General features: G+C 37.5%; 1 protein-coding gene across 1 annotated transcript in view; it reads left to right on the forward strand.

Annotated features, from left to right (window-relative positions):
* MYBPC1 (myosin binding protein C1) overlaps positions 1–15,481 on the forward strand; it is a 92,092-nt gene that overhangs the window by 53,341 nt on the left and 23,270 nt on the right. Inside the window, exons 21-28 of the mRNA XM_068971476.1 lie at positions 687–853; positions 3,146–3,308; positions 4,398–4,504; positions 4,834–4,967; positions 11,115–11,274; positions 13,132–13,236; positions 13,976–14,164; positions 15,013–15,147. Of these exons, the coding sequence (XP_068827577.1) occupies positions 687–853; positions 3,146–3,308; positions 4,398–4,504; positions 4,834–4,967; positions 11,115–11,274; positions 13,132–13,236; positions 13,976–14,164; positions 15,013–15,147 (1,160 nt within the window). The remainder of the gene's footprint in view (positions 1–686; positions 854–3,145; positions 3,309–4,397; positions 4,505–4,833; positions 4,968–11,114; positions 11,275–13,131; positions 13,237–13,975; positions 14,165–15,012; positions 15,148–15,481) is intronic.

Genomic DNA, 15,481 nt, shown 5'->3' on the forward strand with positions numbered 1-15,481 from the left:
CATCACCAACCCAATGGACACGAGTTTGAGTAAACTCCGGGAGTTGGTGATGGACAGGGAGGCCTGGCATGCTGTGATTCATGGGGTCGCAAAGAGTCAGACACAATTGAGCGACTGAACTGAACTGAATACTTTTTTTATGCTACTCCTAGTCACTTTATTGTCACAGTATCTCAGAAAGATATTTTAGACTGAGAATCACCAAATTACTTGAACATTTCTTAAAAATAAAAAGCATATTTTGGGGGTCAGGTGGGATGTGTTTTCTCAAGTTCACTGGGAGTAACCTCAAAGTTAAAGACTAGAAGATCCAGAATCTTAAAATCTTAATTGAGAGAGTAAATTCTGCAGTAGGAATCGCTAGTAATTTGGTTTAGAATAGATTGTTCATTGTAACCTAGAATCATAGCTATCTTTAAAATGCTGTTCTCAGTAGTATGCACCAAGAGCCCACACATGGGTAATATCCACTCTTAGCATCTTTATCTAATTGATCTTAAATGAAAGGAATGGAATTTTGTTTTTTTTAATGTAATTTTCAGATAATACTTGTTACAGTATTCATCTATTGATAGAGACTGATCCATACATTCTTTAATTCAACAAGCAGTTCTTGAGTGTCTGGTGACTACCTCTTGAAGCATTTTTTATAAAACTTTTTTCTAAAAATCATCTATTTAACTCAGGTTTAAGAATGGTGAGGAAATCATCCCTGGTCCAAAATCAAGATACCACATTAGAGTTGAAGGCAAAAAGCACATTTTGGTCATAGACGGAGCAACAAAGGCTGATACTGCGGAATATTCTGTAATGACAACAGGAGGACAGTCATCTGCTAAGCTCAGTGTGGACTGTAAGTACGACTTCCTTGTATGTCTCCCAGCTTGTTTTACTAGTGTGTTGTGTTTGTTAATTCAGCTTTAGAAAAGTTTCAATCTGTTTGACTTCGACCTGTGACAATTTTATATTTGTAAAATTAGATTCCATTCTAGCTGAGTGTCTATATCATATCAATCAGAGTCTCTAAGGACTTACTACTCAGTTTAATAGAGTACCAGTATATAGAAGGATCTCTCCACCATGACCCGTCTGTCTTGAGCGGCCCTACAGGGCATGGCTGGAGAGTTCTGACAAAACGTGGTGCCCTGGAGAAGGGAATGGCGAACCACTACAGTATTCCTGCCTTGAGAACCCCATGAACAATAGGAAAAGGCAAAAAGATAGACTCTGAAAGATGAACTCCCCAGGTCAGTAGGTGCTAAATATGCTACTGGAAATCAGTGGAGAAATAACTCCAGAAAAAATGAAGAGACAGAGCCGAAGCAAAAACACCCAGTTGTGGATGTTGGAAGTTGAGGCGATGGAAGTAAAGTCCAATGCTGTAAAGAGCAGTGTTGCATAGGAACCTGGAATGTTAGGTTCATGAATCAAGGCAAATTAGAAGTGCTCAAACAGGAGATGGCAAGAGTGAACATCAACATTTTAAGAATCAGTGAACTAAAATGGACTAGAATGGGTGAATTTAACTCAGATGACCATTATATCTACTACTGTGGACAAGAATCCCTTAGAAGAAATGGAGTAGCCATCATTGTCAACAAAAGAGTCTGAAATGCAGATATCCTGTTTGCTTAATCCCTAGGTGAATTTGCTATCTATTCAATAAACATTCAACATTCTATAATTACATTTGGGTTGAGAAGTTACTCAAACTAGTGGGCCTCAATTCAGAAGACTGTAAGAGCTAATTCGCTGATAGGCTTTAGAGGTGTGAGAAAATTCATGGCCTTCCTCAAATGCCCCATGATGGTACTAAGTTCTTAATGGCAGAGCCTGTCCCTTCCAGTTAGCCATGAAAATTAGAATAGCAAACTTCACAAGAAGATTGGTAATAGGTGAGAGGCAAAATCTTGTTATTTCTTAGTCCAGTTGCAATTCATATGACCATTGAATTATTTGGAAGTAATCGCAGTACACTCCTTACGTTTTGTAGAATAATGGTCATTATAGTGTGGAGAGGGAGAGGGTGGGATGATTTGGGAGAATGGCATTCTATCATGTATACTATCATGTAAGAATTGAATCGCCAGTCTATGTCTGACGCAGGATACAGCATGCTTGGGGCTGGTGCATGGGGATGACCCACAGAGATGTTATGGGGAGGGAGGTGGGAGGGGGGTTCATGTTTGGGAACACATGTAAGAATTAAAGATTTTAAAATTTAAAAATAAATAAATAAATAAATAAAAATTTAAAAAAAAAGAATAAAAAAAAAAGTTTTTTCAACCATAGGCAGTTCCTTACTGATATTTGCATTCCTTTAAACAATTACAGTTAGTCCTGCTATAATATTAAAATATGCATTTTAAAAAATTACTATGCTGTACAAAGTCATGCAGTGAAAATCATAGGGCCAATGGGGAATGTGGGTTAAAGACACAACACTCAGTAATTTTTTCAGGGACCCAGTTTTTAAAAAGTGAAGTGAGGGACTTCCCTGATGGTCCGGTGGCTAAGACTTCCTACATCCAATGCAGGGGACATAAGTTCAGTCCCTGGTCTAGGAGCCAAATACCTACATGCTGCATAGTGCAGCCAAAAATAAATAAATACATAAAATGATAAGAACCTAAGAAAAAAATCAGCGGCACAGTTTTATACATGTCTAGTAAATACTGCAATGAATATGGCACTTTACCTTGAAAAAGATCTGAAATTTGCTTGTGAAAGTGGGGTTAAAAACATTGCAGCTTGTGACCTATCAGAATCAGTGGAAGGAGGTTATTTGAAATTGGGGGAGTTGTAGTCTCAGATGTGCATGGCTGTGGCTCATTTAACAGGGTGAACTAAAGTAACTGGTCGATATTTCAGGTGTATGCGTGTGTTCTGCACAATCCTACCTGGCTCAGTTCAACTGGGTGCAGTTTTCTGGATTCTTCTAGTCTTTCTCATGAGTAAAATCATGGATAATCAAACATGAAATGTATGTTATGCTCTAATTGTCTTGGAATATTTCAGTTGCATTGGAACAAATGCTCATTTTCAAAACAAGCATTATAGTGAAACAGTATCATTGTGAAACAACACCATCTTGGCCTGTCTTAAATTTGGATTTGGCGCTTATACCTATCTATTATTTCTGCAGTAAAACCTCTGAAGATATTGACACCTCTGACTGATCAGACTGTAAACCTTGGGAAAGAAATCTGCTTGAAGTGTGAAGTATCTGAGAACATAACAGGAAAATGGACTAAAAATGGCCTACCTGTTCAGGAGAGTGACCGTCTAAAGATTGTTCACAAAGGAAGGTAAGCAAGCTAGGACAATCCTTGAGTGAGGGCTGGTCCCCATATTGGCTTCTTCTACTTCCTAAATTAGATGATTGGTAAGGATGTTTGGAGAGCAGTCATAAGGAGAGTATCTATTTCTGGTGTTTTGCTTCCAAATAGCAAGAATAGGTGATTTCTCTGCTGTACATCATGTCATACTTGTGACCTGGTACCTGGACCTTACAATGACGTGCTATGTTATTTTGGAATCCATTGATTGAGTCTTTCCATATAAACATGAACTTAGCGGAATGATACTGAAGTTGAAGAACTGGTCAAATTAGATTCACTGTCCCTAACTAATAGTCACATGATCTTATCACTTTTTTTTTTTTCCATTACTGGGGAGGTTGCTTAATATACTAGAATCTAGCAAAGATGCAGGGCAAGTCCAAGAGTTCTTAAACTTGGATCCATGGATTCTTAGGAGACCCATGAACTTCAGGCCCCCCTGCCCCAAGTCCTCTGAAATTGTAAGCAGATTCTCTGTATACAAAAATACTTGTTTTTCTCCAGATTAAGGTGCCATTGTGTCCATCAGATATTCACTGATGCATGAAGCCAATGAAGTTAAGAACTACTGTCCTTATGCCAATATTTTTAAATATCATTGGAGTAAAGACATGAATCACTATGTTTTATATGGGAAACATAGAATATTGTATATCAACTATGCCTCAGTTGTTTTTTTTTTTTTAAAGAACTATTGCTTTTAGGTTTGCATAAAAAACCAAGGTCAAGGTTATTCTTGGTAATTTCTTGAATCTTAAAGAGTGGCATCAGTGAGGTGTTATCTTCTATTCTTTTCTTAAGCTATGAGATTTTTAAAAGGCAGAAGAGATTCCTGCATAGTAAACAGGCTGTATTTGTAGAGATGGTTCCATATAGCCCAAAATAAATACTGAATGTGGATCAAAAAATAGGCTAATTAAGTATTCACATTATTCTCACTCTCTCTGCACGCTGCACTAAGCAAGTTAAGATAAAAACCATGTGTCTCCTCAGTTTGAGTCTTATACAGTCTAAATCTTTGCACAGACTTAGAAATATGTTTTTTCATTTCCTTAGAATCCACAAATTAGTGATAGCCAATGCTCTCGTTGAGGACGAAGGTGATTATGTATTCACACCAGATTCCTATTCTGTTACTTTGCCTGCCAAAGTTCATGTTATTGGTGAGTAGATAAAAGAAATCATTTCAGAGTTGTATTCTTGTTTTTCTGGTTTTGCTTACCTTGGAATTACATTCAAAATGTGATATGTAAAGAAAAATACATGAATTGGTATTAATCACTAGGCATAATATTAATAGTTGATTCTTAAGAGGTCCTAACAATAAACTAGTTTTGCAACGTAGTGGCACCGACTGCTTTGACTCCTCTTATATCTTTTTTGACCAAATAAAATATTGGTTATTACCAGTGTTTAACATGAGACAAGACCTAACCCATATAATCACATGGAAATAAATGTCTGATAACAAAGGCCATGTTTAATATTCTAGATCCACCTAAGATCAACCTGGATGGTCTTGGTGATGACAATACAGTGACAGTGATTGCAGGAAACAAGCTTCGTCTAGAGATTCCCATCAGTGGGGAACCACCTCCTAAAGCCATTTGGAGCCGAGCAGATAAGGTTTGTTCTACACACACACACACCCTACCCTACTCCCTTCCTTCCATAAGTCAGATGAAAGGAGGCAGCAGATAAATGTATGGCAAAGATATAATTACTTTAGCAAATAAAGATCACTGATTTTTAGGCAAATACAATAACTGTTCATTTGCTTTTCATATTTCTGACTACCTACTATGTGAACATATGCAAATGAATGTTATTATGTGCCATGAATCAGATTCTATCTTTCCTTCTAATGGATATCAGAGAATGGAGTAGAAGAGATACAGATAATGAATTACTAAATAAATAAAGTCCCTTTGGATAGTAGTGAGTGCTATGAAGATTAAAACAAAAAAAGATAATATGATTAGTAAGTGACTGCATGGAGCGTCTACAGTATGAATGACAACAGGGAGCCATTATGTGAATATAAGAGCAAAGAAATTTCCAGGTGATGCCAGTGCAAGAGCAAAGAACAAGAGAAAATGCGCTTGACCTTCTGGAGGAATAAAAAGAAAGCCAGTATGGCCAGGACAGAGTGAGTAAGGAGAATAATCAATAAGATTGGAGTGGTCAAGTGGAGCCAGCTCAAGTGTGATTCTGGGGCTTCCTACATTAAATGTTTAAGGGGTAGTGAAACTATTCCACATAATACTATAATTATGGATACCTGTCATTATAACATTGACATTATGACCCACATAAGCCATATGACATAGGTTTTTCAAAACCCATAAAATGTACAACACCAAGGAAAGTCATGACCAACCTAGATAGCATATTCAAATGCAGAGACATTACTTTGCCAACAAAGGTCCGTCTAGTCAAGGCTATGGTTTTCCCAGTGGTCATGTGTGGATGCAAGAGTTGGACTGTGAAGAAAGCTGAGCACCAAAGAACTGATGCTTTTGAACTGTGGTGTTGGAGAAGACTCTTGAGAGTCCCTTGGACTGCAAGGAGATCCAACCAGTCCATCCTAAAGGAGGTCAGTCCTGAGTGTTCATTGGAAGGAATGATGCTGAAGCTGAAACTCCAATGCTTTGGCTACCTCATGTGAAGAGTTGACTCATTGGAAAAGACCCTGATGCTGGAAGGGATTGGGGGCAGGAGGAGAAGGGGACGACAGAGGATGAGATGGGTGGATGGCGTCACTGACTCGATGGACATGAGTCTGAGTAAACTCCAGGAGTTCGGTGATGGACAGGGAGGCCTGGCATGCTGCGATTCATGGGGCTGCAGAGTCAGACAGGACTGAACTGAACTGAAGGGTCTATGTAAACAATAGATTTTCAATGATAACCTTGTATCAGTGTAGATTCATTCATTGTAACAATGTACCTACTCTGGTGGGGGTGTCAATAGTGGGAAAGATTGTGTATGTGTGGAAATAGGGATTATATGAGAAGTCTTTGTACTTTTCCATTCAATTTTGCAGGGAACTCAAAGCTGCTCTACAAAAGCGATTTATTTGTTAAGGAAGTTGGAGTCTGTTTCCTCCTTTTCTATTTTCTGGAGAGAAAAAAAAAGAGCTTTGTTAAGCTATGGGACAACTTCAAGAAGTCAAATCTATGTGTAATTGGAGTCCCCAAAGAGTAGGACATAAAAATATATAAAGAATTAATGGCCCCAAATTTTTCAAATTGATAAAAACTATAAAATCTCAGATCCAAGAAGTTCAATAAAATCTAAGCGCAAGGAACATTAAGAAATTTACACTATCATAATGAAATTGCTCAAAACCTGTGGTTAAGAAAACAATCTTAAAAGGAAACAGAGAAAAAGGTCACATTAAATCTATAGGAACAAAGACTAGGATGACAGCTAATCTCTCTGGAAGCAAAGCAAGTGAGAAGACAGTGGATCAACATTTAAAGGGGGAAAAAACTGTCAGCTAGAATTCTATACTCAGTAGAAATAATTCTTAGAAACAAAGGCAAAATAAAGTTATTTTCAATTATGCAAAAGCTGAAAGAAGTCATCTCCAGAAGACTTGCAGTATAAGAAATGCTTAAAGAAGTCCTTAAGTCAAAATGAAGTGATACTGGCCTTCCCTGGTGGCCCAGTGGTAAAGAGTCTGCCCACCATCGCAGGAGACATGGGTTCCATCCCTGATCTGGGAAGATCCCACATGCCACAGTGCTACTAAGCCCATCCACCACAACTACTGAGGCCCACGCCCTAGAACCCATGTTCCACAGCAAGAGAAGCCACTGCAATGAGAAGTCCACACACTGCAACTAAAGGGTGGCCTCCATCACCACAAATAGAGAAAAAGCTCGAGCAGCAATGAAGACTCAGCGGAGCTAAAAATAAATAAATATTATACTGAAAAAGGAAGTGATACCAAGATGAAAGTATTTTCTCAAAGGAACTAAGAGTGCCAGAAATGGTACCTACATGGGTAAACATTTAAGAATTTTTTCTGATTATTTAAATCTTAAAAAATAATTGGTTGTTTAAACAAAAATAATAATTATGCACTGTGGAGCTTTAAACATCAGTGTAAGTAAAGTTTATGACGATGAAAACATAAGACCAGGAGGGGAGAAGCAGAAGTAAGGATTAGAAGGAGTGAAATGGATGTAGGCTGTTGTAAGTTTCTTTTGCTAAACATATAATATTATAACACCACATGAAAGTAGACTATACTATAAACCCTAAAGGAACCACTAAAAAAATAATACAAACAGTTACAGCTAATAGGCCAACACAGAACATAAAATGGCATCATGGAACCATATTTAAGGAATCTGAAAGAAGGCGAAAAAAAAAAAAAAAGAGAGAGGCAGAAAGAACAAAGGGGACAAATAAAAAAACAGCCACCAAGATGACAGAATCACAAAGAAAAATGGTTAAATTGGAGATTTTAATACTTTTCTCTCCATAGGTGATAGAACAAGAAGACAGGCAGTCAGTGAAGATATACAAGGTTTAAGAAATACTATCCACCATCTTGATGTAGTTGACATTTATAGAACACTCCGTAAACAAAGCAGAATGGGCATTATTTTAAAACGCACAGGAAAATTTACCAAAATAGGCCATAAATAAGTCTCAATAAATGTAAAAGGACTCAAGTCATGCAAGGTATATTCTTTGACCACAACAGAACTAATTAGAAAACAGTAACAGAAAGATTTGTAATATTTCTAAATATGTAGAAGCTAAGTAGCTTCTTTAAAAAGAAAAGAAAAAACATAACTCATGGATCAAAGAAGAAATTACAAAGAAAATCAGAAAATATTTATGTAGTCAGTTGCTTCTAACTGTTTGCCAGGCTCCTCTGTCCATGGAATTTTCCAGGCAAGAATACTGGAGCAGGTTGCCATTTCTTATTCCAGAAAATATTTATGAACACACTACATATCAGAATTTGTGAAATATGATTAAATCAGTACTGAACATCCCTATTAAAGAAACATCCCTATTAAAACATCCACATCTATTAAAGAAATGGAATTTGTAGTTTAAAATCTTTCACAAAGAAAATTTCACATGTAGATGGCTTTATTGGATAGTTCCACCAAATGTTTAATAAAGAAATAATATAAATTTAATGTAAACTTCTAGAAAAAATTGAAGAAAAGAAGATAGGAATATTTCCCAACACATTCTTGAAGGCTAGTATATTCTTACAGCAAAACCAGAAAAAGACATTACAGAAAGAGAAAACTACAAATCAGTATCACTCCTGAACATAGGACAAAAATAGTTCTAAACAGAATTTAGCAAAGCAAATCCGAAAGTACATAAAAGGAACAATATGTTATATCCACAGGTGGCTTATCCCAGGAATGCAAAGGTGGGTTTAGCATTTAAAAATAAATATCATTCACCATATTAACAAACCAGGGAAAGAATGTGATCATCTCAATAGACACAGAAAAACATTTGACAAAATTAAACACTCATTTCTAGTAACAAAGCAAACCAGAACATGAAAGGAACTTCCTCAGCATGATGAAAGACATCCTTGAAAATACTACAACAATCCTATCATCCTACATAATGGTGAAAGATCGAATGCTTTTCCTCTAAGATCAGAAAGAAGAGAAAGATGTTCACTCTTACCACTTCTCTTCAACATTGCACTGAAAGTTATAGCCAGGGCAATCAAACAAGAAAAAGAAGTGAAAGACATACATTCTGGAAAGGAACAAGAAGAACTGTCTTTATTTACAGTTGACATAATCATTGATGTATTGGTTTGGCCAAAAATTTCATTCAGGATTTTCCATAAAAATCCAATATAAGTGACACACACACCCAAAAAAACTTGCTAGTACAAATAGTCATGGTAGCCTTATTTGTAATATTCAAAAGCTGAGAAAAATGCAGATTCCATCAATGAGTGAATGGATAAATAAAATTCATACACGGGAATAATACTCAGTAATAAAAAGGAATGGATTAGTGATATAGTGCAATAACTTGAATGAGTCTCAAAATAATTATGCCGAGTGAAAGAAACTACCATTTTAAAAAGCCGTTAAAAAAAAACCTGACAATACCAAATAATGGCAAGGATATGGAACAATGAAAGTCTCATTCATTGCTGGTCGGAATGCAAAATGGTACATCCAGTTTGGAAAAAGAGTTTGATAGTTTTTTAATATAAAGTTAAGCATATACTTTCATACAACTAAAAGCTATTCCTAGGTATTTTTCCCAAAGAAATGAAACACATGTCCACATAAAAACCTGTTCAGGAATGTTTATAGCAGATTTATTCATAATTGTCAAAACCTGGAAACGACTCAAAAGTTCAATTGTATAAGGATATAGTTTGTACATACATAAACCAACTGCACATGGAATGTGCAATGGAAAAGTGCACAGTAATTAAAAGAAATGTGCTCATAATACATACAGCAAAATGGGGCAGTCTAAAAAATTTCACTTGAAATGTTTGACTCCATTTATTTGACATTCTGGAAAAGAAGAAACTAAAGTGGCAAATAGCAGACTAGTGATTTCCAGAGACCAGGGTTTAGTGGGTTGAATGCCAAGGAGTGTGAGGACACTATGGGAGGTGATGGAAATAGTCTGTATCTTGATTATGGTACTGGTTACAGAATCACAGAAATTTGTCAAAATTCATGGACTATATATCTAAAAGCTATGAATTTTACTCTATGTAAATTATAGCACAGTGAACAAAATAAAATATGGAAATATGAAATGGATAATATAACACTGCCCTAAGTAAATCATTTTTCTTTTCACATAAAAAAAAAAAAGAGCAGAACATCTTTTACAATCTTAAGGTAAGGATTTGGCTAAAATGAGGATATTTTGTTTTATCATAAAATAAGAATCATGAAAGCTGCTTCAAATATTCTTACTGTTGTCACAATCTTATGTTATTGAAGATTTGCAAGTCCTAATCCAGACCCTAAAGAGCAGAAGTGACAACAGTTAGTGGCAAATTACGCAGGTTCTTAACTGCCTGGACCTTCTCTATTTTTCCTCTTTGTGTATTGGCTGCCCATTGTTGCATGGAAGATATGACCTGGAAATCAGAAAAATGTAATGTCACTTTAAATTTCTGGTGTGAGAAAGAAGGAAGGGGAGAAATGAAGGAAAATAAGAAGGGGAAAAGGGGAGAAGGAGAAAAGAAAGAAAATATAACAGACGTCTCAGCTTCCCTCTGTCTTTACTCTAGGAATTAAATGTTCATTCTTTCATGTCCCACCGGAAGGGAAAAATCAAATTGGGAAATTGCCACTGTGTCCTTCTTCAACCCCTTTCAGTATTTAAAAATTTTCAAGACATTTAGAGAAATGAACAAATCATTATTTAGTTTCTGATATGAGCTTAAATATTTCTAGTTTAATGTACAAAGAAACTCTTCTCCTAGAAATGACAGTTTTGTGCTTATATTTTTGGTCCTCCAACTTTCTCTTTTTAAGGAGTTAACTGATAGTGAACTTGGGAGTCAAATCCCAGTTCTACCACTTCTTAGCCGTGCAGCCTTGGGCCATAAGTTTCTGATGTGTAAAATGGGATGACAGTATGTTTGTCCTTAGAGCTGATCGAGGATAAAACTAGGAACCTGCATTTCAGGCATTAGCACCATTTCCAGCTTAAGTGCCCAGGCACTCTGGAGGTGTCCTTATTGTTTGCACAGATCATACCGCATTGTGTTTCCTTTCTCCCTAGGCTATTATGGAGGGCAGCGGCCGGATAAGAGCTGAAAATTACCCTGACAGCACCACTCTTGTTATTGACATAGCAGAAAAAGATGATTCTGGTGTTTACCACATAAATCTGAAAAATGAAGCCGGGGAAGCACATGCAAGCATCAAGATTAAAGTTGTGGGTAAGTCCTCAAGTCAACAAACTTCTAGGATCAAGCTGATGTGCTTAGATCCTAGGAAGACTTTCTGAGCTCTTGGGTGTCTCAGCTTTTCTGGGTAGCTGACAAAGAAACTCACTTTATAGCTGTACTTTAGAAACCACTGCCTTTCTTTCTCTGTCTTTGCCACTTCTTTATATGTCTTTCTTTTTCTTTTCTTTCTCCTCTTTTCTTTTTTTCCCTTCTCTTCTCATCTCTTTTCTTGCCTAGAGGGCTAGTTGCAAGAAGGAATAGCTAAAGTTAGGCTTTGGGGTTGCTGACCAAGTTCTCTGCTGACACTCCCTTTCAGTGTCTTCCACAGTCACTGACACACAATTGTTAAATAATTTCCAGCATCACATTCATTGTAGAGTGCCGAGACAGTGCAAGCGCAGATTGGAAAAGAATTTTCAGAGCTTTTCAGAAGGGAGTGAGTTTATTAAGAACAAAGAGCAGAGATTATGAGGGCACTGCATATGCAGCGGGCTAACCTCCTACCATACCAGGGAGAGTCAGTGCTTTTTATGGGTTAGTAGTGTTCTTGCCTAGAGAATCCCAGGGACAGTGGAGCCTGGTGGGCTGCCGTCTGTGGGGTCGCAGAGTTGGACACGACTGAAGTGACTTAGCAACAGCAGCAGCCAATTTTTATAGCCTCAAGACAAAGCAAATTCCTGCTGGACAGTTGGCATTAGGTGATTGGTTAGGGCACCATAGGGTAACTACCAGGGTGGGCACTTTTGCTTCATTTGGGATCAGGAAGTCTGCTGATAATTGAAGATCAGGGTGGCTTTTGGCAATGTTTACAAAGGGGCTCAGTCAGTTCCAGAGGTGAACTTGGTTCTGGGCTCCACTTCTGTGGCCTTAGTGCAAGGCCTAGCACCTGTGGCCTTGGGGCAGGACTCCGCATAGAGGAATAAGACCTGCCTTGGTTCTTAGATGACTTTCTAAATACTTTTTTCCAGACCCCAAAACCAAGTGAAATGAGTCTAGCAAATTACTGATAGACCAAGATCTCATGATTTCTTCATTCCATTTTAGTTTTCCCTCAAGAAACATATTTCAAATTGATCCAAAGCTAAGGTCACTTTATTACATATTGAACTATAGAAGACATGGTAAGTTGACATTAAAAATATATATATTTATTTGGCTGTGTCGGGTCTTTGTTGTGGCATGCCAGATTTTCATTGCGTCTTGCAAGATCTTTCGTTGTGGTTGGATGGACTCTCTAGTTGTGACATGTGGACTCAGTAGTTGCGGCACACAGGCTTAGTTTCTCCTAGGACTGTGGGATCTTAGCTCCCTGACCAGGAATCAAACCTGTATCTCCTGCATTGCTAAGTGGATTCTTAAGCACTAGACCACCAGGGAATCCCTAACTTGCCATTTTTGACTTAGATTTCTACCAGTCAACATCTTGAACCTTCCAACTGATGTAAAATGTACAATAGTTAGTCCCTGATTTAGTTCTGCTGAAAGTTCACTTTGTAGTTAAGAAACGAAATCCCATCCAATATTTAGGCAATAATTTAATTTCTTAGTCACCATTTTCAAGACAAACAACAAGTCTTGGATTTCATGCGGTCCTATAATGTGACACCAGCTTAAAGGATTTGGAAACGTCATTTGAATTTGTGTTGGGCTCACCTTCCCTGATTCCATAGGGAACAGGACCTTATGCCTAAACTAGTTAGCCAGTGCGTTTCAGTAAACATGGAAAAATAATCAGAAATAGCCTTGCTTCTGTGATTATTACCCCAAAACATATTCTCCAGTGAGCATTTTTCTTTGTGCTTTTGGCCAACTTTATTTTATTCTACTCTATCTGTTTGTCTGTCACAGATATCCCTGATCCTCCAGTGGCACCAAACGTGACAGACGTGGGAGACGACTGGTGCGTCATGACCTGGGAGCCTCCTGTCTATGACGGAGGGTCCCCGATCTTAGGTAACTGCATGTTGGTTCACCTGTGGAATGGCCAGTGGAGTTGATGTGCTGTTTATGCATATTAGCACAAAACACATTATAAAATACTGAATTTAGAAATCTTTAAATATCCATTCAAATTAAAATATAGTGGGGGATGTCCTTTAAGTAAGTACTTGAGATTTAAATAGCTCCTATGAATATCATCTGATTTCCTATCCTCTTTTTTTTTTTTGACATTTCTATTCAGTATCTAATTTTGAAACAATCAGAAGTCTAACTTTGTTCTGGTCAGTAAATGCCCAGTTCCAGAGAATTATGTCTATGAAGCAGTTTCATTTAGGGTTAAATACTTAAAAGAATCTACTTCCCCCATGGATCAAGAACAGTTTTTTACTTGCTAATAATGAAACTTACAAAACTGGTTATTTCCCCCTTCTTATGTACATTGCTGGGACTCATAGTCACTGTACTAATTTCTATGGCCTACATATCTGTGGTCTACTTTTTCCTCTTCTCTTCCTAGCACCACTTTAACTTTTGAGTGTTTTTATTTTTGTCTATATCCCATGATGTTAATATTCGTATTCCTTATAATCTCTCTCAAACAACTGATGGAATAAGATGAGTTGAAAATATATGTATGACTTTTTCACTTAGAGTATTGAGAATTTAATAAACTTTTGAGAATTCTAATATCTGACAAAGTTTAATTTTAGAGGCCAAGGAAAAACCTGTTTTCATTTTGTGTCCCCTTCAGGGTACTTCATTGAGAGGAAAAAGAAACAGAGCTCCAGATGGATGAGGCTGAATTTCGATCTCTGCAAAGAAACGATCTTTGAGCCCAAGAAGATGATTGAAGGTGTGGCCTACGAGGTCCGCATCTTTGCTGTCAATGCTGTTGGCATCTCTAAGCCCAGTATGCCCTCCAAGCCTTTTGTTCCATTGGGTGAGTCGAGAGATGTGTCTTTGTCATGAAAGTCATTGCCTCAGGTTGTGACTGCTGTCTTCTGACTTCTAACTAAATCAGACCTAGAAGCTTCTTGGATTGGTGCCAGAGCAAGAAACTGGAAATTGTTAGGGACAATTGTCTAAGAAATTACAAACAATGTGATAGAGTTGAATGCCTTCATAATGTAGGCCCTGGAATTTATTACTGGCATTCCAAAGACAGCTGTGGGTGGCTCTGTTGCCCCTCCTCACTGGAAACATAGTTGAGCCTGTTGACACATGACTACCCTCATTTGACCTTTTGAAAGTGTAAGCCAGCACCTTAGTATAGACACCATAACTAAAACAAATTGAGATCTATTCAACCAAGCACACTTGGAAGCTAGTCTCTTTGCTTTACAATTACACTTTAAATGTTATCTATGAACCAAAAAAGTCAATTCAGTAAAGGCAAAGAAAGAAATAAGATGTCTCTGCCATCTTATAGTGGAGAAATGTTATTTTCAAGAAGAGTTTGCACTTGAAAATTAAGAAGTTATGGGAAATTTACACTAGATCATTAGATCTCAAACTTTGACTTTTTTCAAATGCCTTGGGCCTCCCAGAATCCCACACCAACCTCCCAAGTAGAGGGCAAGTGTGGCAGCATTTCTAAAATTTTTTTCATGCCTGGCAAATCTTTGCCATATACACAGCATATACTCAAGAAGTCTTCACTGAATTTTATTAAGATGTGGGGGCTTCTGTGTGCATTTTTATTTGTATCCTAGTTCATTTTACCACAGTTCCTGTGCCATAATTCTGTAGTAATAGTTTCTGCTTTTTCTGTCTTTTTTATCTTTAAAGCTGTAACCAGCCCTCCTACGCTTCTGACTGTTGACTCTGTAACTGACACCACAGTCACAATGAAGTGGCGGCCCCCAGACCAGATTGGCGCAGCAGGTTTAGATGGCTATGTGCTAGAGTATTGCTTTGAAGGAAGTAAGTACAACTCATAATTCAAACGAATATCGTCATCAATAGGTGAGATATGCCCCCCCTTTCTTTTGTTTCTGTCTTGGGAATTCTTCTCCTGCCTACTGAAAATGACAAGCCAAAGGTCATCCCTCTGTGATGGAAAAGAATTCAGCCCTTCATTGGTATTAATCATTTGAGATCTCCAAAATATCCAGATGGGCTCCCAGATCTGACCACACGATAGATCTAGGACATAGGAGGAGGGATTCTAACCAAACTTCAGGGATCCCTTCTTCTTGAATTGGTGGAATCAAAGTGTGCCAAAGCAAAATAAAAGTCTAGTTAGGATAAAGCAAAT

This window comes from Capricornis sumatraensis, chromosome 4 (assembly GCF_032405125.1).
Source record: "Capricornis sumatraensis isolate serow.1 chromosome 4, serow.2, whole genome shotgun sequence".
In the NCBI taxonomy this organism is placed as follows: Eukaryota; Metazoa; Chordata; class Mammalia; order Artiodactyla; family Bovidae; genus Capricornis; species Capricornis sumatraensis.